Here is a 21,277-nt window from a genome sequence, read left to right on the forward strand (position 1 = left end):
ACATTTCTGACATCACAACAAAGCTAACAGTACAGGGTCAAAACCACTTCAAAGTGCCCATGCTTTCTGCTGTCTCACCAAACCCATCAGAAACTGGATGTGAACAGTGAGCTGGACAACAGGCTGCAGCCAAAGCAGTTCAGGTATGGGCATAATGAAATGCAAAGATGAGACTACAGAATTTCAGCTTTAGCCTAAACCACTAACTGGTACAGTGTACTCTCACTGTCTAGAAATACCTTGGCTTATTAAAAGTCACTTCACTTGAACTTCCTTCCATTTTACTAGACAAACATTGCTGTTACTACTGGTACTAACTCGCTCCTTCTGGAGCAAGTTACCTTTCACAGGAACCAAACAGCTACTCCTGAAACTTTATCCATCTTTCCTAGCAAAGCCAATTCTGCTCCTGAAATGCCTCAACTAATTTCATAGATTCTTCTAAGAAATCCTTAAGACTGCTCCTCAGCATGCTTTATTACTGCTGCTTCCCTTCATGAAGGCAAATTGCTAAAGATTATTCTGCATCTGATTTTAGAGTGCATACAATGAGAGGAAAGCCTTAATGGGAATAGCTATGTGTTGCTGGATTGACATCTCAGAGAAGTGTCCTGAGTTAAGACAACTGTTGTATGTACACCTTTAGCTGCCAACAGACTTTGCCTGAGAGAGAATCCCTCAAAATTCAATGCCCCATGATTTCACTATCATGCACATCTCCACTCTCTTGATTTAAACTCTAGAAAATTTTTTAATAGTCACAACCATTAAACAGAATCCTGTAAAAATATGTGTGTTGGATAGAAGTAGACCTATCCTTCAGTAGCAAGTTGGAGTAAGACTCTTGAAGGGCCACCAGCTACAGTCTTCCAGTGATAGGTCCTGGGACACAAAATGGTCTTTCTCCTTTGCAATATTCCACTCAACAATAACCCCATGTTTCCAGAAAAACAACTGAAGTTGTAGGTCCTGTTTCATAAGTGGCTTAAGGGTTTTATGTGGTTTGTGAAACTCTCCAATTTCCAGTCACATTCACTAAGAAATAAGCAGGATGTACTCAGAGCAGTAATTAGAGCAGAGCAGCAGCTGACAACTTCCATGTTTATTGGCCAGAACATCAACATAGCTACTCACTTATACAAACTAAGAGAAGTAAATTTTAATGCTCTTCACAGCATGTGTAGCTGTCAAGCCATTAACCAACAGTTCTAGAAAATATTTTGATATACCTGAGGTTTCACAAAGTAGACTGTAGAATTACATACAGTACATTTGGCATATACGTATCAAAATTCTTGTTGGAGAAATAAATTAGAAACAATGTTACAAAACCACTCCAAGCCAACCTTTGTTCAACAAGAACATGTGTGTGAGTTTTAGAATTTTATTTTTTGTATTGCTCTTACAGTAAGCAAACTATTCAGTTTATACAAAATAAACCTGTAGTTTTATATACTTTAAAAAATCATCTTTGGCTAAACAAAGCTCTTTCTATTTTTATACATATATTTATATATATACAAACATCAGATATTTTACATGACCACATAGGAACCTGTACACATAGATACAATAGAGAGAACATTAACCAAGTTTCACACTTTACAAAAAAGGAATCCAAGTCAGATTCAAAACCATCAAACTCTGCCCCCATCACCTATACAGATATGAAAGTAAGTAAACACACATAAGGAATAAACAACTTTGTAATAAAATACTGCCTGCCTTTTTTGATGCAGAGAGGAAGCACTTAAGTAGAGAGAAGTGACTTCCCTCAGTGCCTTCAGTACTGTGCACATGTTGATCTATAAGGATATGGTTAAAAGAACACTCTTAGGAGAGTCTGATTTTTCCACACACATGAACAGTTCTCTGCAAACTGACTATTCTGAAAACAGTTTCAGTTAGATTTAAATCTCCAACAAATTAACAATTGTCACAAACATTTGTTAAGAACAAGCATGGGCTGGTGCACTGATCCCCCACTGAAATCACCAGGCACTGACTGACAGCAAAGCACGGAAGGTGAGATTTGATCATTGAAAGCAATGTTCAGAAACAAGCACAGAAGATGGAAGACTGCCAGAACTGACATCATCACCCACTCAAGTTGTTCCTTGTAACAGTTTGCAGAGCACTGCCTGAAACAAGGACAATGCACTGTTTGGCAGCAGGACAATCCATTCCATAGGTCACATGTACCATACTCCAAAGGGGTCAGTGACAACATCACTGACAAATTGTCTGATGGTTTATTAGAAAGAGAAGTCTGTCCCATTAGCTGGAGAGGGAACAAAAAACATGCTGACACTGAAGAAATGGTTACTGGACTCTGAAAAAGAGCCAATTCAATCCAAGTTGAAAGGCAATGCACTTAGGTGAGGGCTATTAAATGAAGTCTAACTGTACTCAGCAGATGCTCTGACTGAATAAAGACTACAGCAATTCCAATCCTCTGCAGAAAATAAAACCTCAAAAATTAATGAATTCCTTAAACAAAACCCCCTGCAACTTCCAGGAATGTTTCTCAGAGAGAAGAAAAAACAAAACTTTTTTTGGAATTTTGGATAAACAGCAGTGTGTACAAGATGTGTGCGTAAATATATATACACACACACACACACTCTTTAGGTATGTCCTAGTAAAACTGGAAACAGTTGTAACAGATTTTTTTTAAATAGAACATAATGAATTTCTAATGCACTAAACAATGTGTAAAGATAGATGCAATTGCTGTCAAAACATGCCAAGTTGACAAGCTTTTGAAAACTGCCTGTTTTTATGGAAAAGTTCTGCTTCTGGTTATTAACTACGAAGTCACATTTTGTGTAACTGTAAAGGTCTGTTTCTAAATTTTTAAAAGAAAATAAATAATTTTTAAAAGAAAATCACTCCTCGATATTTAATTTTTTTAACAAAACAGAATGTTTATTATGTTGAAGACCTAAACAAAGTACCTTTTCCAGATGTAATTTGGAACAGAAAAACACAATGGCCTTTGCGGAGGAGCGTTCATGTAAAGTAACATTTATGCCACCCTGCACATTGACTGCTCTGGAAACAGATTCTGTTAGATTTACACCTCTAGTAAGTAAACAATTGTCACAAATGGTTGTTAAGAACAAGCTGCAAGATCCACCTCTTCCTGAGCAACAGAATTCAATTACTAGATAAGCAACTTTTGGAATCATTGCTATCATTGCCCTGCCTTATTTTAAAAGAAAATGACCTCACTTCTTAAAATATGTTCCACAGTAACCAAGATGACCTACCTGTCAGTTCCCAGGATTATCTACCAACTGGATTCCAATGCACTCTTACTTTTTAAGATCACAGTTCAACATCAGCACACGCAGAACTTCCAACAAGTGAAGCAAGAGCCATCACTCCCACTCTTGCCCCTGTCTCCACCCACAGAACACCTTTAACTAATAGGAGATAACCCCCTTGAAAGGATACTGCCCCATGTGCAGTGTCAAAGCCCTTTCTTTCCTTGCCACCTGGTTTGTGAAGTTCCCTCTGTGTTACTCTGTTAAAGGAGTTCAGAGGAAACTCAGACAAGTAAATACTAACAGTGCACTGGGTTTACCAGACTCAGTATTCTGACTCAGATACCTCCCCATAACCCCACCATACGAATGCAGTGGCTCCAGTCCATCCCTGCAGGTAACACCTGAGCCCTGTAACCATGAATAAACTTGGTTTGAGTCTACTTGCACTTGGATTTCTTGAAGAGCTTCATTAACTGCTTGAATCTTTCTGAAACCTGAGAGGACAAAAAAAGAAAGACATATCATTAAGGCCCCTGACTTCCATATCTACCAAGACAGATTGATCTGACATCAAGATTTTTTTTAAGACCATCACTATTTACTTCAAAGAAATTTTAGTAGGAGAATTTTAGGAGCACCATTAACAAATTAACTGGATCTAGGAAGTCTTCCTATATCTTTCACATTTGAAATAGCTTCCAGGTTAATCACAGACAGCTAGAGCCAACACAGGTTTCCCTACAAAAAGGAGGAAAAAATGAAGGCTTCAAAGCCAATTAGCCTTGAATTTGACACACGTAACCGTGAGTAAGATGCAAATGTAAAGACAAAATCTTATTTTGTGCTCCACAAAAAGCACCATTTATTGGCTATTTCTTACCCTCTCATACAATTGTTGCTTCAGGTATTTTTTGCTCATCATGGAATAATCTGCCTGACAGGGATTTTACAAAACTGGTCTGTAGATCGGAGTAAAAGGCCTTTTTGCTGAACATGGCTACAGCTGAAGCAGTAATCTCATTCAGCTCTAAGCTACTATTCTTTATTGCTGTATACATATTGCTATAGCATACTGATGATCCACCAAACTGGGAAGAGAGGCATAAATGCACAGGTAACATTATTTTATCCAACCAGTCACTCCAACAGCTTCTAAACTCCACAAAAACTCTACAACCATACAACACAATATCCTAAAATCCAAATCCCAATCATGCAGGATTTCCTAATGGATTCAAATGTGTTTCTCCCTTTCTAGATTTGCAGGATACATATTAAGAGAGCAATTCAACTCAAGTATAAAGTTAGATGCAAACCTCTGGGAATATCATACATTAATTTGGTATCTGCATCCTTTGAAACTTTTACATTAAAAGGTGAAAGGAAAAAGAGAAAAGCCTTCATTAAAAATGTCCTTTCTGCACAATCATACTTTTTCTCAGCTCTAAATTGAATCTTTTTTCTAATTTATTAAAGGTGTCCAAAGGCTTCAGGCCTCTCAAAATTGCCTTTCTTTATCTAAGTGCTGACCCAACAACAGAACAATCCTGTTGTTCCTGGATTATGAGTGGAGCAGTTCCAATATACCAACCAAACAGGTACTTGGGAATCCCCATAATACCCCTATATGTATTTTTAAGAAGTAACAACTGGCAGAATCTAAGATTTTTTTTTTTCAGGAATCTCCCAGAAAAGACATGAGGAAAAGAAAACTACAGATTTGCAGAAAATCTCCAAAGATTTTTGTTAAACTGTAATTGTAAATGTAGGAATACTGCTGATAGTGTATACAAGAATGATCATCACCTACCTGATTTGGGCTTTTGTTCAGCCTAGTGGCCAAGGAAAGAAAGGTTTTGCTTGATGGTCCTTTTCTCTGACATTCCAGTAAAATTTCTCGGTCATCATTTCTACAGCAAAAATGCATTTTTGAAACATTAATACATATAGTTGTGTACACATACACAAACAAAATAATACATACAGGTATATATAAAATTCAGAGTATTTCCAAACTACAGAACATGAGTTCAAACAGCAGCAACAAATTTGTGGAGGATCCTTTCTTCTACCAGCACAGAGTAACAGAGTCAGTAAGAACAAGTGGTAGAGGAGATTACATTCCCCTACTAGGGAGGGCAGGATTGTTAGAATGGAGCTAGCCCCAAACCAAAGCCAAAGAGTTTTAAGCTTCTAAACCAGATATTTAAACTTGAACTGAAAGAAATTTAGACTCAACAGAGGTCAGCATTCCAGCCTCAGTTTGCATGGCTGAACAGAAGCTTTCACCTAAGGCCTACTGATTGTGACTTCTCTAAGTGGCTACTTACTCAAACATACTCAGAGCACATCTACTGCTCACATGAGAATAAAAAAACCAGGAGTCTATTCTGAAGTGCGTCATCAATTTCCTGTTTGTCTCATCAATGATTTTAAGCAAAACATAGAACATATTCATCCCCTACCAAGCCTGGCTGAAATTTTTGGACAGAAAAAATAAACCAGGCAGGGGAAATAATAAGAACATAGAGTGGATTACAGTAGGTCTTGTTACCTCAGCACATAAGCTTTCAAAACAAAAACCAAAAGGACTCCTTGCTTTGGGAGATGTGGATAAGAGATGGACATCAATCTCCCACAGCAATCCTGCATTGATAAAAGGAGCTCCCTTTCCCCGTTTTAGAGAAGGGTGTAGAGCTACCAAATAACTTTGATCATTAGCTAAATAACCTTTTCTTCCCTCTTTTCAGTGTTTCACATAATTTTAAAAAACCCTTAAGTAATCAAGCAGATCAAATCAGAAATTACCTTGTCCAGGAAACTACTACTTCTCCCTTCTTTTTAATGATGTTTTTGGCATAGAGGCTAGGTGATGATGGAGATGAAGCCAAGGGAGAAGAGTCTTTATTCTGCTGGTCATTCTTCTTACTGGAACATTGCTTGGGTGATGAATTTTTATCTTCAGTCCTGACATTACCTTCATCACTCCCCTCACCTGCTGATTCAGTTCCTTTTCGTTGCCTTTTTGAATTGGAATTCTCTTTGATAGTCTCTTTTTTCCTCTTCTTATTAGTTTTATCATCTATACTTATCTGACACCCTCCACTAGTCTTTGAACTGGGTTTTGTTCCAAGATCACATTCACCTGTTACAGTCTCATTAGAAAGCTCTTCTGTTAGGTCTGCAGATGCATCAAAGCACTCTTCCAGTTCTTCCTTTTTATCACTGACTTCTGAGTTTCCTGTTGAAGTTTCCCAAGTCCCGTTATCTGCTCTGGATTCCACTGTATGACATGAAGTTCCACCAACAACACCATCTGTTATGCATGACTTCACACTGCATCCAGCAGGAAAAGAATCTTGAGATCTAACATGCATTTCATTTATGTTTTCAGATACTTGCAATTTCTGTGCCTCAGATTGCTCAGAGCCTTTATCTGGGCTTTCAGTGTCATGGCTCTCTTTGTCTGAAGATTTTCTACAGGTTACAAGCAAGCCAGTAGTTTCTTCCTTGCCAAGACTACTGTGTGACTCCTTCAGAAGCTGAGCTAAGGTAGGATTCTGGTCTTGTTCAGTGCTGACATGAGGCAAGTGATCCATCTTAACCAGTTCTGGTTTGACAGATTCTTTCACGGTGGCACTCTGGCCGTCCTTTTCTTTTCCCCCAGTTCTTGTTTCTCCTTTTCCAGTCTTGGCTGAGGATGCCTGTGCCTCCTTCTCTGGAGCCATCTGCTCAGAGGCTGGTGAGGCAGACGGCACTGCCCGCCGGATCTTGACAATAAAATGGTCATTGGATTTCTCCATGATCACTGCCTGCATCGGGAGGCTGGGGCGACACTGGAAACCGGGAGCAACAGGCCGACTTGTCCACGATGAGGAACAACTTGATTTACTGCTTGAGTTATCAGACTCTAAAGCCAAATGAATGTCTTGTTCAGTGGCATCCTCCTCTCCAAGAAGTGCATCTTCGCTATAATGTGCACTAACAACACCCTCTGGAGCTGAGCTGGAATTATTCTCAGGTTTTAGGAAGCTGAGGTGAGCATCTGATTTCAAAGGCGATGGAATGGTTAAGGAAACAGCCAAATCTTCAAGGAGGATAGAAGAAATACATGATTTATTCTTCTGTAAATTGCATTCATCCTCTTTGCAGGAAGCTGAGTTTGTGGAAACCTCAAACATACAGCTCTCATCCAGCACATCTGGATCAACAGGCATCTGAGGCCTAGATGCCAGTGAGGGAGCTCTTACAGGTGAAACAATAGTCCAACTAATATCCTCATCCAATTTACAATCCATGCATGCCTCCTTTGCAGTGATGTCTTGCTCCAGTTCAGCAGTATTATCCCTGTATTTATGACTGTCTAAAAACTGTTTTTCTGGAGTCCTGAATTCACAGTCATTTCTGTTGATACTGCCACCATTTTTTTCCAAGAGATCAGAACCTTGTAATAAGCTTTTGAAAATTTCACCCATTTGAGCATCACTTACTAGATTAAATGTAAGACTGGATGCTTGTTGTTCTGTGAGAAGCTCATAACTGAGATCAGACTTGTTAGCATCTCTGGACAGCTGGAGACCTTCCTTCTCATATTTAACACCCTTCAGTGGAGTAAGAGTGTTTTGTAAATTATTCTCTTTAGAGAGGTGAACTTTTGTTTGGGAATTTCTTGTGTTATCAATGGAATTAAGACATTTTGTAAGGGCAGTTTTTGGTGCACCTGGCTTATTTTTCTCATGGTGACAGTTAGATTGTTCATAATCCACAGATTGTTTTGAAATATATTCTTCAGGCTTTTGAGAACCTTCTTTTGGGGACTTTTTTCTAGATCTCTCCACATCATTTTTATGACTGATCTTGTGGTTTTGCTTTCCGGCTCTTTCAAACTTCCCTTCCTCGCTCTCATTTTCCACATCACACAGCTTTATTATAATCCTCCTTATCTTTTCAAATAAGTAATCAAGCTGTTCATCTACAAATTTCCACAACTGTTTTTTCATATCTGATACTTGCTGGTCAAAAAGACGGTCCACTATTGCATTCTTCTTCACTTGTTTAAGTTTCGACTCTATAATATCACAGATATTCAGTTTTAATGTATCACCTAATGCACACATCTTGGAAAAGTTCAAGTATCTTATTAATGCTGTAAAGTTTATGATCCCAGATTCTATAATTCTGTGAAAATGCTGAACTGGGAAGTGTACTTTGAACTTCATATAACTTTTCCTCATCTGTTTTCGTATAGCTCTGAGCATCTGCATGATTTCTTGTATATTTGAAGGTTCAACAATAACATGAACTATTTTTTCAAGACAAGCAATGCTCACAGTTTTGTTTTTCTTCATATTCTTTGAAGATCTGAAGGTCTGATTTTTATGCCTCTCTCTGTTCTTTTGTGTGCTTACTTGCACAGAAACAAATTTTCCATTGTCTTCATTGCAGTGCACAGTCTTGCTATTTTGATTCTGTGGGCTGCTGGTCAAATTTCGTGTCTCAGAAGAAGCTTTTGGTCTTGACTTTTTTGCATTTTCAGAGCCTCTCTCTGGTTTAGATCTTTCTTTATCTTCATCACTACTTATGATTTCACCTTCTTCTATTTCATCTGAAGAGATACTCAGCCGAGACTCCATCTCTAAGTGTTCATCAGACATGCTTACTGGCTTTTGATTTTCTTTGTTAACTTCCTTTGACAAGTTCTTTGAGGGACAGATGACAACAGTACTTTCAGGCATTAAATCTATAAAAAGAAAACAGCTTGCTAATCACCAGAAAGAATGAAATCTTAAACAGATATTTCCAGAAAAACAAGATTCTCTTCTGTAGACTGATTGTTCAGAACTGTTTGAACTCATGAAGCCTGAGCTATAATGAGTTTGGGTGGTTTGCTTCAGCAGCTGCCAGTTTAATATATTTCTTTGAGTTTTAAAGGGCAAATGAAACTTTATTTTGAGCAAATTTTGAGCTTTAAGGGGCCTCAACATTTCACCAAACACATGTGAACTATCTCACAAATACATCAATTGGAAAGACAAAAATATAGCAGTTTTCATCAGTTCCAAATTTCTTTCCATTTACTTTAATAAGTTTTCTGATTACTGTACCAGCTAAATTATAACTCTCACATCATTATGAAGTAATATTTATATTAGTTGACTTTTCTTTTAACAATTTCAAAACTAAAACAAATTGAGAATAAATGACCCAGTAATGAAACCTTGAAACCTAAAGAGATCTGTGTAAAACTAGCCACAATTAAGAAATGCATATATATATTTTTTTTAGTAAGTTAATAGAAAACTCTTATTTCAAGCAGTCTTCTGTCAATAGTGACCAACTCCAATTTTAGAGCACTAATATTTAAATGGCTAGAGAATCCTGGCTCCAACATTAAATGCTGCCATCACTAACAAAAAGGACTACTGGGACATACACAGCTTAAGAAAACACAATTTGTATTTTTCAGAAAGCAGTTAGAAGTAGTTTCTACTTTCCATGAGAGGATCTTTCAAGTTTTACGTAGAAAACAAGTTAGAATATACACATACAAATACCTTTGTTGTAAGTCTTCACAAGGCCTTTACAGGGACTCTCCATCTTCAGTGCTCTAGCCAAGGGACGTATTGGACTGTTCAGTGGGCTGATTGCCTTTGGAATATACCTCAAGTGATTGAGATCAATGCTCAGTATTGAGCTGTCATCATCAACAGAAACTGGGTTAGATAATACTCTCTCTTTAGTTACAGGGCACATCTCACCACTGAGAGAAGATGCTGTTGCAGTACTGTTATCAGCTAGGTCTGGCCCCAGATCACAAGTATTCTGGTCAACTAGTGGTTCATCCTTATCACTTATCCTAGTTCTGTCCAGTGAATGAGATGCACTTGTATTAACTTCACAGATACTCTTTACCTCAATGGGATAGTCAACATTTTCTGCAGCCAGGTGATCATCATCCCTAACTACTTCCATTAAAGAGTCTGGTTTTGTTTCACTGCTATCATCTGCAACATCAGAGGACTCCAGGTCACCAGAACTTCTGGGTTCTGAGTCATCTAAGACAACACTTTGAGAACCACTTTGATCTGCAGAGCTTTCTGTGTCAGCAGCCAGCCATATTTTATCTTCCTCTTTCTTCTCTGCTGCTGACTCTAGAAGGTCTCCCATACTTGCACTTGCAGGTTCAGGTCCTGCCACTTCTGCTGCTGGTACATAATCATCCTGCATCTCAGCCTCTGTCACAGGCAGCTCTTCACACTCAGCCACACTCCCTGTCACCTCCAGAGGCAAACATTCAGGGTGGTTCAGACCTGTCATTGCTGCTGTTTTTACTGAGGCTTCCAATTCAGCTGGATCACAAGCCTCTGCTGCTTCTGAAGGCATTTCAGACTCCATCTCATCAGGAACCAGCACCTTTGCTGCTTCTGGCAAGGCTTGGGGCTGTATCTGACCCCCTTCTTCTTCTGGTAAGGTTTCTGAGCTTGGTTCATCAGCTGTGACTGCAAGCAATGCTTCAGCCTGTGCCAGATCTGCTGCTGCTTTCAAGGCTCCATTTCCAGAACTGACAGCAACAGGCAGTGCTGGTTCCATGCTGCTCTGAGTGTCCAGAACTTGTAGTGCTGAATGACTGTGCCCTGTGGGACCACAGTCTACAGGGTGGGCAGAATCTAAGAGCTCTGCTTGCAGTGTGAGCTCTGTACCTCCCTCATCAGTGGCCTTTTGGGAAGGTGTTTTAAGTCCATCCATTGCAGAGAGACATTGCTTCTTATTAGGAGAAAGAGTTAAATTTAGCTTTTCCATAAAGCTAAGTTTTAAGTCTTTGCTTTTTTGCCCAGTGTGATTACCTTTACTTTTGGGTACCTTATCATCTTTTAAGGTGCCTGCTACTCTGGATGTTTCTTCCAGCTTAGAGGATTTGTTTCTTTCACTTTTTGTACCATGGGTACCTTTTTTGGAGTCTTTTACAGATTGGTGAGAAAATTCTTTTGCAACTTTTTTTTCACTTCTAAAATGTCTATTTTCATCCTGATCCTCTCTTTCCCTTTTCCTTTTTTCCTCAGTTCTGTGTCTTTCTGATTTGGAATGTGCTGTTTCCCATTCATGTCTACCGCTGCTTTCCTTCGAGCGTGCATATTTATGCTCTCTGCTGCTGGAATTAGAAGGTGAAGTCCTTCCTTCTCGAGAGCTATGATCATCTGTGCCCCTGTCTCTCTTGCAGTCAGTGTGCTTTACTTTTCTAGACTCTTCTGCACGACATTTATGTGATTCATGAAGACTCTTTGAATGCTCATTCTTGGAGTGTGGACTGCTTCCCCTGCTAGGCCTCCTTGCTTGTTCTTGCAGCTTCTCATTCGGTTTATTTTTTTGGCCAGCATGCTTTTCACCTTTATCATGTGCTTTAATGTCCTTTTTTAAAACATTTTGTGATCTCTCATCAGCATACAATTCACCTCTTGTTTGAAATCTGTCTTTACCAGCTGTCTGTTTCTCCCAGGAAGAAATGCCCCTTTCTACTCTTCTCTCCACACATGGACTGCATTTGAGTTTCATGCTCTGACTTTTTTGTTGCAATTCATTTTTACTAGCCTTCTCTGAGAGGGTTTTCAGCTTCTGTTGAGGATCCAAATTCCCCTCCTCACTGTCCCCATCATTTCCAGTGCTCTGATGTACTTCTCTTTTGTATTTGCTGCCATTTCCCCTGCTGTGCTGTTCATTACTTTTGGTTTCTTTTCTTTCCTTTCTGTTCTCCTTGGTGGAGGTATGGTCATAGCTCAGTGCACACGTGTGAGTACCATCACTGCAGAGCTCTTCAGGAGGGTACCTGGGCAAAAGTGGCGTGTTCCTTTTCTCAGAGCCACACTTCCCACTGTCTGTGTTGTGAGATGAGTAACTGTGGTAGGCATCTTTTGAACAGTCATTCTTCATTCTGTGCTCCATCTTCATACTGTCACCAAAATCAGAAGGTCTGAATTTGGAATCTTTTGTTTTAGTTGCTCCTGGAAGGTACGTTCTGGTGAAAACGCTTCGATGGTTGGGAAATTCTGACAGCCTGTTTATAAAACAAAAGAAGTTATCTTATTTTAAAATGTATTTAAACATAACTAAAGCTGAACCGCAATGAATCCATGTTTCTGTAAAAATTGTTAACACTTTCAATTTCAAGCTGAAAAAAAAAGGGGTGATTTAAAAAAAAAAAATATTTCCATCAGCACAAAAGAATGGAATTTATATACATATTTTCCAAAAGAAATTCATCTAAAGAAAAATCAAGATTTATGAAAAAAATACTGTATTGCGTCTAGGTAACAATCTCAGTAATTCAAATTAGTATTTCATTGTCCAGCAATAAAAGGGAAAAAAAAAAGTTGTTCTTGACAGCATTAGTGATTATTATTATTATTATTATTATTATTATTATTATTATTAATAATAATAATAATAATAATAATAATAATAATAATAATAATAATAATAATAATAATAATAATTTATAAGCCATCAATAAGAAAATAAACTACATTTGGGAGTTTTTGCAAGCTCCAGAAAACAAGTACACATTATAGATAGATAACCAAGATAACCATAGATAACCAAGCTTCATCAAGGCCACATGCTACTGCTGAGAAGTCATCATATTAAAAAATAACTTAAAAAATCAAATTAGAAAGGGTATACATGTGTGATTAATGTAATTGTACCCAAGCTGTGTTTTTTTTGGTTTTGTGGTTTTATAGTTGAGGGTTTTTTTTTTTTGAGGTAAACACTAACAATTCCTTGAGAGATACTAACTTTGAAATAATCTTTACATATAGATGTATTGCTTAAGAAAAGCTAATTTACTATAAACCATGCAGCAGACAAGGCATGTTTCTAAGATCTCAAGGTGCCAATTTCCCCACAATTTTCCATGGTGGATGCTTCCAAAATATCTAGATCAAATACCTTGTTCACAAACTTTCACCACCATCAGAGGATATTGAAATGGAGCTTTTAAAGTATATAAAGTGGTCAAATATTCAAAACAAAAAAGTGTTTTTCAAAGAATTTAAAATTCACTGCACTCAAAGGTGTGAAAATGAAAGCTGTTGTGTGAAAGCTGATGAGCTGAAAGAATTACACACATCAAAACCTCTTGATCTCCATCAGACTGTGCCTGGTAATTCTCTGTATTTAGCAAAGAAACCTGCATAGTTTATATGCAAATAGCCTTTAGCACAGGAACCTCAAAGGAATCTTCCTTACAACATGTTTTGGTGCAGGAAAATATAAAATGATCAAACCAAACTCAAACAAACCAATGATGTGTGACCAAGTGACAAGGAGGTAACCTTCTGACAAGCTGGCATTCTGAATCCCAAATCCCTGCTCTGGCTTTACATGGTTCAGAAACCTTATTGTCAGCTACTCTCCCATCCACACTTCACTGTTTCAACTCCTTCCAGTAACATTAGTGGTACACAGAAATAACCAAGAATTCTCCAGTTGTTATCGCTCACCACTGGAGATAGGATTTCATACCTTGCCAGGAAAACATGATATAATTTATTTCTTCTCAGTTGTTGTCTGAGAAGTTCCATGGAATTCATGTCTGAGGCCATAAAACAGACACAATTCAGCTTCAAAACTAGTAAGATATTGCTTTCAAACATCTAAGATGGTTAGATAACCCACAAGGAATAGAGGGTTACAAACAAACAAAAATTCATGCAAATGGTCACCACATGGACTCCTTTTCTTAAGTAGAAACCCAAGACCTCATCAGGCAAAGGAGAGCTGTATTTCCTCTGATTGTACTGGTTCTAAACTACACAATAATTTACTAATTTTTTCATTAATTTTTTCTTAAAATGCACACAAAAATTTCTAACAAGTATATAAACATGATCAGACCACAAGCATGTTTTCAGTTCTACTGTCTATTTGTACCTTTGATGCAGATGACTAATTTCTTCATCCTTACGGTTAATTTCCACTCTTGCTGTTTTGATAAGGGCTGAAATATTCTTTTTGAGAGCCTGGTTTTCATTCTGTAGAATGATATTCTATTTTAAATATATATAAAAGAGACAGCAAGAGAGAGAGGGAGAGAAAAAAAAAAAGAATTAGTTTGGATATCCAACCATGTAATGAAAAACAGTGCAAGACGACCACTAGAAAAGTGTCCCCAGGCTGGCAAAGTAACAGTAAAACATATATAAACTCTTTCAAAGAAATCAGAATTATTGAGATTCAAAAAGTTTGGGTTTTTTTGTTTTGGTAACATTATTCACATTTATGCTTCTCTTTGTGGTAATTACTTCAAACATTTCAAGCATACAATTTAGTAAAACTGAAATATGCCATAAAACAAGTGAGCTAAAAAATGATAATCCACTTCTTTGCTTCATTCTTTTACTCATTTATTTCCTTCTTGGTCATTGGATCAAATGAGAGATGTAACTGTCAAGCACTTACAGAGAAAGAGGGTAACTGTATTTCTTTGAAGATATCAAAATCAACCTTGGGCGCTTTATCATTCTAACATTTCTAGGTATGATATTCTAGAACCCTGCCAACCCTAGAAATAGTCCCTTCTCCTGATAATTGTCCTCAGCAAAGCCTGCTCAGAAAGGCAGACAGGTTTTGCAGAAAAGTGTCACAGGGCAGCAGCTGCTTACCCCTGCAGACTTAGAACCTTTGGGAGTTATGTGCAATATGCAGAAGAGCACACTGCAGAACTGCCCCAAATAATCCCCTCTACAGAATGGCACAGCAAGGGAACACCAGCTGCAGCTGAAGAGCAGTTCAGACTTATCAGAATGGCTCTATGCTCAAAGCAACACAGACATCTGCTTCCAGCTCTGATGACAGCTCAGGTGCCTCCACAGCCCTGTCCCTGGAGCATTAAAAAAACAAGAGTACTGGATACCTTTCTGATAACTATTCATTTGACACATTTACTTTCTAATCAGGAAGACAGAAGATAGCTTTTAACCAAATAAAGTCCTACTGCACACAACATTGTGAAACATTAATTTACCCAGTGATCTTGTCAGTAGGCTATCCCCACCAACCATCCTAGGCAAAACAAGCTCCTAACATCCACAGGGATGTTTTACAAACCATCCATGCAATGGATCAAGTCTGGAAAGCATATGAAATTCTTTCTCAAAGCAATATTCAATTTACTTTGCATGATCTTGACAATATTTCCCTTTGAACTACAATACCTGTGCCTGTATTTCTTTGAATTTCTTCATCAACTCTTTAATTTGCTGCTGACATTTTCCATATTCTGCCTGCAACTGTCAAAGAGAGAAGAATTCAGAGCACAGAAATGGACTTAATTATACAGAATAGTTACTTCTCTAGATCTATACTTACTTAACACATTAATGTATATTACAAACCTATGTTTTTCCCCCAAAGGAACATATGAAAGCCACATTGAAACAAAAGGCTCCAATTGGTATGCAGGTCTCTAAAACAACACAAACACTCAGCTAAGAGGAAATCTACATGTGCATGCCTCACATTAATAGGTTAAGAATAACAGGAAGCCATATTATTGTGAAATTAAAGTCACAACTACCAAGGAGCAGGAGTTCTGAGAGCCAAATGGATGGGGACTCTCTTGACAGATCTCATGTAAGATAAAACAAGTAAGGAAAAACACAATAAAATGTTACTACAACAAACTTGGGCTGCAAAAATAGCAAAGGACACGATCCTGCTGAGATCACAAAGTTAACTAAAATAAATTTGGCACATGAGCTCTTCTTTAGAGGTAGATAGTGACGAGGTTTTCACAGGAGAATGGACAACTTCCACTCAAACACAGAGTCAACAACTTTCAAACTTGCAAAGTAATATTTTCATCACTCAGCAGAGTCCTGGAGGGTTCACTCCTACTTATTCTGTAACATTTGTTAATGCCTGTCCCTTTCATGCCATTTGAATGTGTCTTACAGGCCAGGATTGGTGATGCTACTTAAATGAGTGTTGTCTTGATTTGCTAGAAGCAGTTACCTACTGCATGGCCACCTTCAGTCTCAAGGACAGAATTTAACAACACGTAAAATAGATCACAGATTTATCTGCTTTACTCTGGTAAAAGTTGTTAGGAGAAATGTCAAGATTTTAGCTTTGTATCAGATGTCTGACCAGATCCTTGACTACAGGGAACTCCCAATGCATTTTCCCATAACACAGCTGATAAATGAACTGCATGCAAAGGATGAGAAATGGGAACAGTTCATGTCACAGAGTGACATTCACTTGAACTTGTTCTAAGAGTTTATTAGCACACTCTTGTTTTTACTTATTTAAAAAGAGCCTATTTTTCCTACAGTGTGAGCATCTGACATCATTTTCTGTACTTCTCACACAAGGAAATTAGGAACAAACCCCCCCAAAACACCAGAAGGTTTTTTTTACTTATTAATACATACCTCATCATAGGATGCTTTCTTTGCAGTCCCTTCTTCAATTAATATCTCATCAAATAAATTTAAGCTGCTTCTAGATGGTGTAGTATTTGGAGCAAAATTGTCTATATAAAGAAAAGCAATTACATGAGGAAAAAGCTATTTTTCTAACCATGTTGCATTGTGTACACAGTTCTATACTGTCTGTGCATTTTGGTTTTACTTCTTGTACTTACAAGGTAACAACACACAAAATAATTATTACATGCTCACATCATACCACGTTGCAATAAGGTACAGAGATACCTTGAAATAGCCATCTGTAAGTGAAATGAAAGTGAAACAAAAAAACCCCCAAACAATCAAAACCAACTGACAAGCCAACACCCAAATTATTTAATTATAGTGTTTTTTCCTCAAATCAGCCTGGGTGCCCTGTTCCAAATACACTTCACTGACAGGACCTGGCTTATGACAGCCCTAAAATACAGATGCATTTGCAGACAAAAAATGAAGTCAGCTATCAAAGCTGTGCTTCCATCCTGTGGACAAGACCATAATGCAAAAAGTATTATTAATACAATGCAAGAGGATGTATAAATAACATCTTATCTGTACAGAGCAAAGATCTCACCAGCCCTCTCTGCAAATTTAAAAAACAATGGTCACTCAAAACTAGACTATTTAAAATGTTTCTACTGCATTGCTCTTTCTCCTTGCACCTTTAATGTTTATGAAACAATGCATCTCCATATAAGAAATATGAACTTAAGAAATACAAAATGCAAAATGAGAAGATATATAGATGCTTTATGTCTGTAGGATACAGTACAGTTCTTCATAAAAACTCAATGGTCTTACAGCAGTAAGGAGAGAAATAATTGCTTAAATACTAGAAACAGCATTTCACTAAAGTGCTCTAAGGCTCACAAAAAAGAACATGTGCTGAATCCATTTAATACTCACTTTCAAAGAAGTTAAAAGAGGAAATTAATTTACATTAACACGTTGTAGGCACACAGTTTGTGGTAATTGGGAGTGGGGCTGTGGATGAGCCTCATCCCCAATGGGCACAGCTGTTCCAAAGGGAACAGAGGGCACTCAGGTGCAATGCATCAGCATGAGGGGTATAAAAGGTTGGGCTAAAGAACAGGAAGGGCAGATGCCTGAAGCCTTCTGCAATTGTATGGTGATACTTTGTGTATCCTGGCTGTCTGAACTTCAGCGTGTGCTGCAACAGCATGTCAAATTATCTGGACAGTAACAAAAGGTTTAAAGGATATCCTGAATTTACTGTATCACACTGAAAGTATGTTTTGGATCTCTCACGGGATTTAGTGATCAGTGACTGCTGGATCTGATCCTGAAGCTTACAAAAACACAAAATAAAGGTGTTTTCTCCAAGGTAAAATGTCTTACTATCAAGGCACAGATAAAATAGCTAAGGTTTTCTGCATCCCTTTACATGCTCAAGTATCTTCAAATAGCCAATATGAGGAAAACTGTCTTTCATTCATTCAGCTAACAGATTTAAGAATTCTCTGCTGCATTTATACAGCCTAATATATATCCTGAATTTAAACAAGTTGCTTGCTGAAGCATAGGTTACCCCAGCTAAATGTAAACTTAAAACTAGATATTGTTTTACTTGAAATCAGCTTAAGAAGCAGAGACTGTGTAATGTGCCAAGCCGAGCAGTGAGACACAATTCACCTACCAGAAACTGACAAACTGCTGTCCAAGCCATCATAAATATCCACGGAGCTCTCATCTCCTTCCCTGAAGGGGGAAGCTTCAGCTAAAGCAATAGGAAAAAAAAAAAGCCAAACTAGTCATTTAGTAAACTGCAAACTCTACCTTTCCCATAAAGTAAGCACAGCAGTGATCCTATACCAAAAGAAAATAGTAGAGGTAATAGCACAGACCAGTAAAAGGGGAATCTTATCCAGGAAACTACTGCTACTGTGGAGAAAAGATCAGTCACCAGGGAGCAAATTTGTAAGATCAGTTTGTAAATACTACAAGAACTGTGCATAATACCAACTGTATGTCAAACAGATTTTAAAATGACAAATTAAGTAAAACTGATCTAACTTTGAAACTGTTTTCTAGAATACACTAAATACCAAACTTATACAACCCAAAAACAAAAATAAAAGATTTGGTATGATAAAACCACTACTGTTAAAGAAAATATTTCTTGCTAAAGAGAAAGTACTGTAGCAGTCTATATCATAATACCACCAATTTGCTTTAGTATTGCCATCTACTAACACACTAACTGATTCTGTAAATGTATTTTAATCTAAATCATCTTAGTCTCTCTTCATGTCTTTTTGCAGTGCCTCTTATCACTCATGTCCTCTGTGTGAACCTCTCAATTTCTGCAACAAATATTATTTCTATAAAGAAAAGCACCAATATCCATAGTCCTTCTGAGGCTGGGAATCTCCCAAATATGTGTTAAATCAACCAACTGGGATCTGGAAATAAAGAGTACCTTGATTATGGGTACTGTGGCAGTTACTGTGATTACCGTGGGTAAAGGCAATGGTGAACCTTACCCATACTCATGGGTACTGGGGCAGTTGGGAGCACACTGGCTCTTACAAACAGAAAACAAAGGAGCAGTGCCCCATGCTGCTCATTAAGATACAGCTGAAGGTTAAATTATACACTGTGAAAGACAGGAGGGAGACCAGTTCCAGAACCCTTCAAAACATTCCAGAAATCCAAAGTACACAGGTATGGTTTCACATACAAACTTACTAACGGGATAGGGCTCGCATGATATTGTGCCACCATTATTTAATTACATTTGAAGCTCATCAGTATTTGTCACAACTTCAAATTATTTTTCTAAGTTATTTCTGGACCTATTTACTTGCATAAGACTGCTTTCATTAATTCCCCAGGAGGCAGAAAGTAATCTAACACTTCTTACCACTGTAGCGGATATCGTACAGTCCCAGTCCATCCTCATCCGCTGCCATGATACAAACTTCCTATGGCTTCCCCATCTACGAGTAAAACATCAGAGCACAGGGAACCAATTAATTGACAATTTCAGAATAGCAACCTAAAGCAGCATCACTTTGAAATACATAAATTACACCTGAGCTACATGTGGCCCTTGCTCTTCAATGAAATCCAGCACTAGAGTAGGAAGACTCTTGGATCAAGGTAACAAAATCATCTTTCAAAAACACGTAAAAAATATCTGTTACTTGAATGAGCATCCTGAAGATGTTTAACTATCACTTATTGATCCGACAAAGAAATTTTGATATGAAAATCAGCACTGCATTAAATGAACAGGTTATCCAAACGTGCAGCTTACCCAGTTAAAATAATCTGAATTTGATAATTCCGATTTCTTCCCTACTAATCATTTAAATACAAATTCCCGCTGTCTGATACCACCAGTCAGACCAGCACCGGGCTGGGGGGCTGACAGGGGGGAAGGCACATGGAACCCAGCAGCGCCGAGCAGCCCCCCGCCCGTTCAGAGGCAGCCGCTCTTCCCCTCGCCCTCCCTGCACACGCGGGAAGGAAGGGGCTCCCGCCCGCCCCAGTTCCTCCCGCGGCGGAAGAGCTCGGGACCTCTCGGGGGTGAGGCAGGAGCACCCCCGGTCGCGGCTCCCACGGGGCGGGCAGGCTGTGCCGGGGGGCGCTGTGCCCGGGGGGCGCTGTGCCCGGGGGGTGCGGTGCGCGCAGGGCCGGCAGCGCTCACCGGCTGCCGCTACCGCCACCGCGGTGCCGCAGGCCGGGCGCGGGGGGCGGGGCCAGCGCCGCGCCAGCCAACGGCCGCAGCTGCACGGCTCATCCGCCGCCGTGACGTCAGCAAACGCCGCCCCCAGCCCCGAGCAGTTGGCGCCAAAGTGAGGCGCGCGGGGCGACCGCGCCCCACCCCCTCGGCCGTGGCCACGCCCCCTCGCCCCTTCCCAGCCGCGGGCCCCATCCCGGCCCGGCCCCGAGCGCGGGAAATCGCGCGCTGCTCCCGGCGGGACGAGCCGGGAGCCTCCCGCCTGCTCCGACCCGGAGCTCACGGCAATCACTAGTCACGCAGGCCTGGGCCGCGGCCGCTGGAGGCTGCCCGGGGCTGTGCCGCACGGCACACACGAGCTTACCTGGTGTCGTTCCGCGCTGCTGCGGCGGAGCTCCCGGGAAGCCCAAGGTTCAATCCCGGCGGCTGCTGCTGTCGGCGCTCCCGCTGCCAAACCCCTGCAGGGACATCGTTACCGCCCGACAGCCGCGCTCGGCCTCCGCGAGCGGCTGCCGCCGGGGGCGTAACGCTCCTGCCGCCCGAGCCGGGGCCACCCGCTGCCGCGTCCGTCACCGCCCGCCCTCGGCCGCCTGCCCAACCCAGATTTAAAGGGCTCGCGGGCAGGCGAGTCCTGCGGCAGCAGCGGCAGATGGCTCTCCGGGGAGCAGAGAGCAGAGGAAGCCGAGGGCACGGCAAGCGCAGCCCCCCACGCACGGCGTTCCAGCGCTCTGAGCCAGCGGGAGAGCCTCGCTCCGTTCCCGGACGGCGCCCGCGGCGGGAGGGGCGGGGCGGCGCGGTGCACGCCGGGAGCTGTAGTCCGGCAGAGCGGGGGG

General features: G+C 40.0%; 1 protein-coding gene across 1 annotated transcript; it reads right to left on the reverse strand.

The window, feature by feature from the left end:
* Positions 1-1,069: 1,069 nt before the first annotated feature.
* On the reverse strand, positions 1,070-21,217 carry CASP8AP2 (caspase 8 associated protein 2). The gene is made up of 10 exons (XM_054628907.2): positions 20,809-21,217; positions 19,623-19,698; positions 18,396-18,476; positions 16,703-16,803; positions 15,482-15,556; positions 14,199-14,314; positions 9,827-12,321; positions 6,081-9,012; positions 5,083-5,182; positions 1,070-3,766 (listed from the first exon to the last, which is right to left on the reverse strand). The coding sequence occupies exons 2-10, from the start codon at positions 19,669-19,671 to the stop codon at positions 3,710-3,712; spliced, it is 6,006 nt and encodes a 2,001-aa protein (XP_054484882.2). The 5' UTR covers positions 19,672-19,698; positions 20,809-21,217; the 3' UTR covers positions 1,070-3,709.
* Positions 21,218-21,277: the final 60 nt, after the last annotated feature.

This window comes from Agelaius phoeniceus, chromosome 3 (genome assembly GCF_051311805.1).
Source record: "Agelaius phoeniceus isolate bAgePho1 chromosome 3, bAgePho1.hap1, whole genome shotgun sequence".
NCBI classification, from domain to species: domain Eukaryota; kingdom Metazoa; phylum Chordata; class Aves; order Passeriformes; family Icteridae; genus Agelaius; species Agelaius phoeniceus.

Bases quoted from the DNA above. Each gene is read 5' to 3' on its own strand.
- CASP8AP2 (XM_054628907.2), bottom strand. From the start codon at position 19,671: ATGGCAGCGGATGAGGATGGACTGGGACTGTACGATATCCGCTACAGT. The intron at 9,013-9,826 runs GTATTTGTATGT...TTCTTTTTATAG, and splicing joins TGTGAAGACTTACAACAAAG to ATTTAATGCCTGAAAGTACT. The intron at 5,183-6,080 runs GTAATTTCTGAT...TTTTTGCTGTAG, and splicing joins GTAGTAGTTTCCTGGACAAG to AAATGATGACCGAGAAATTT.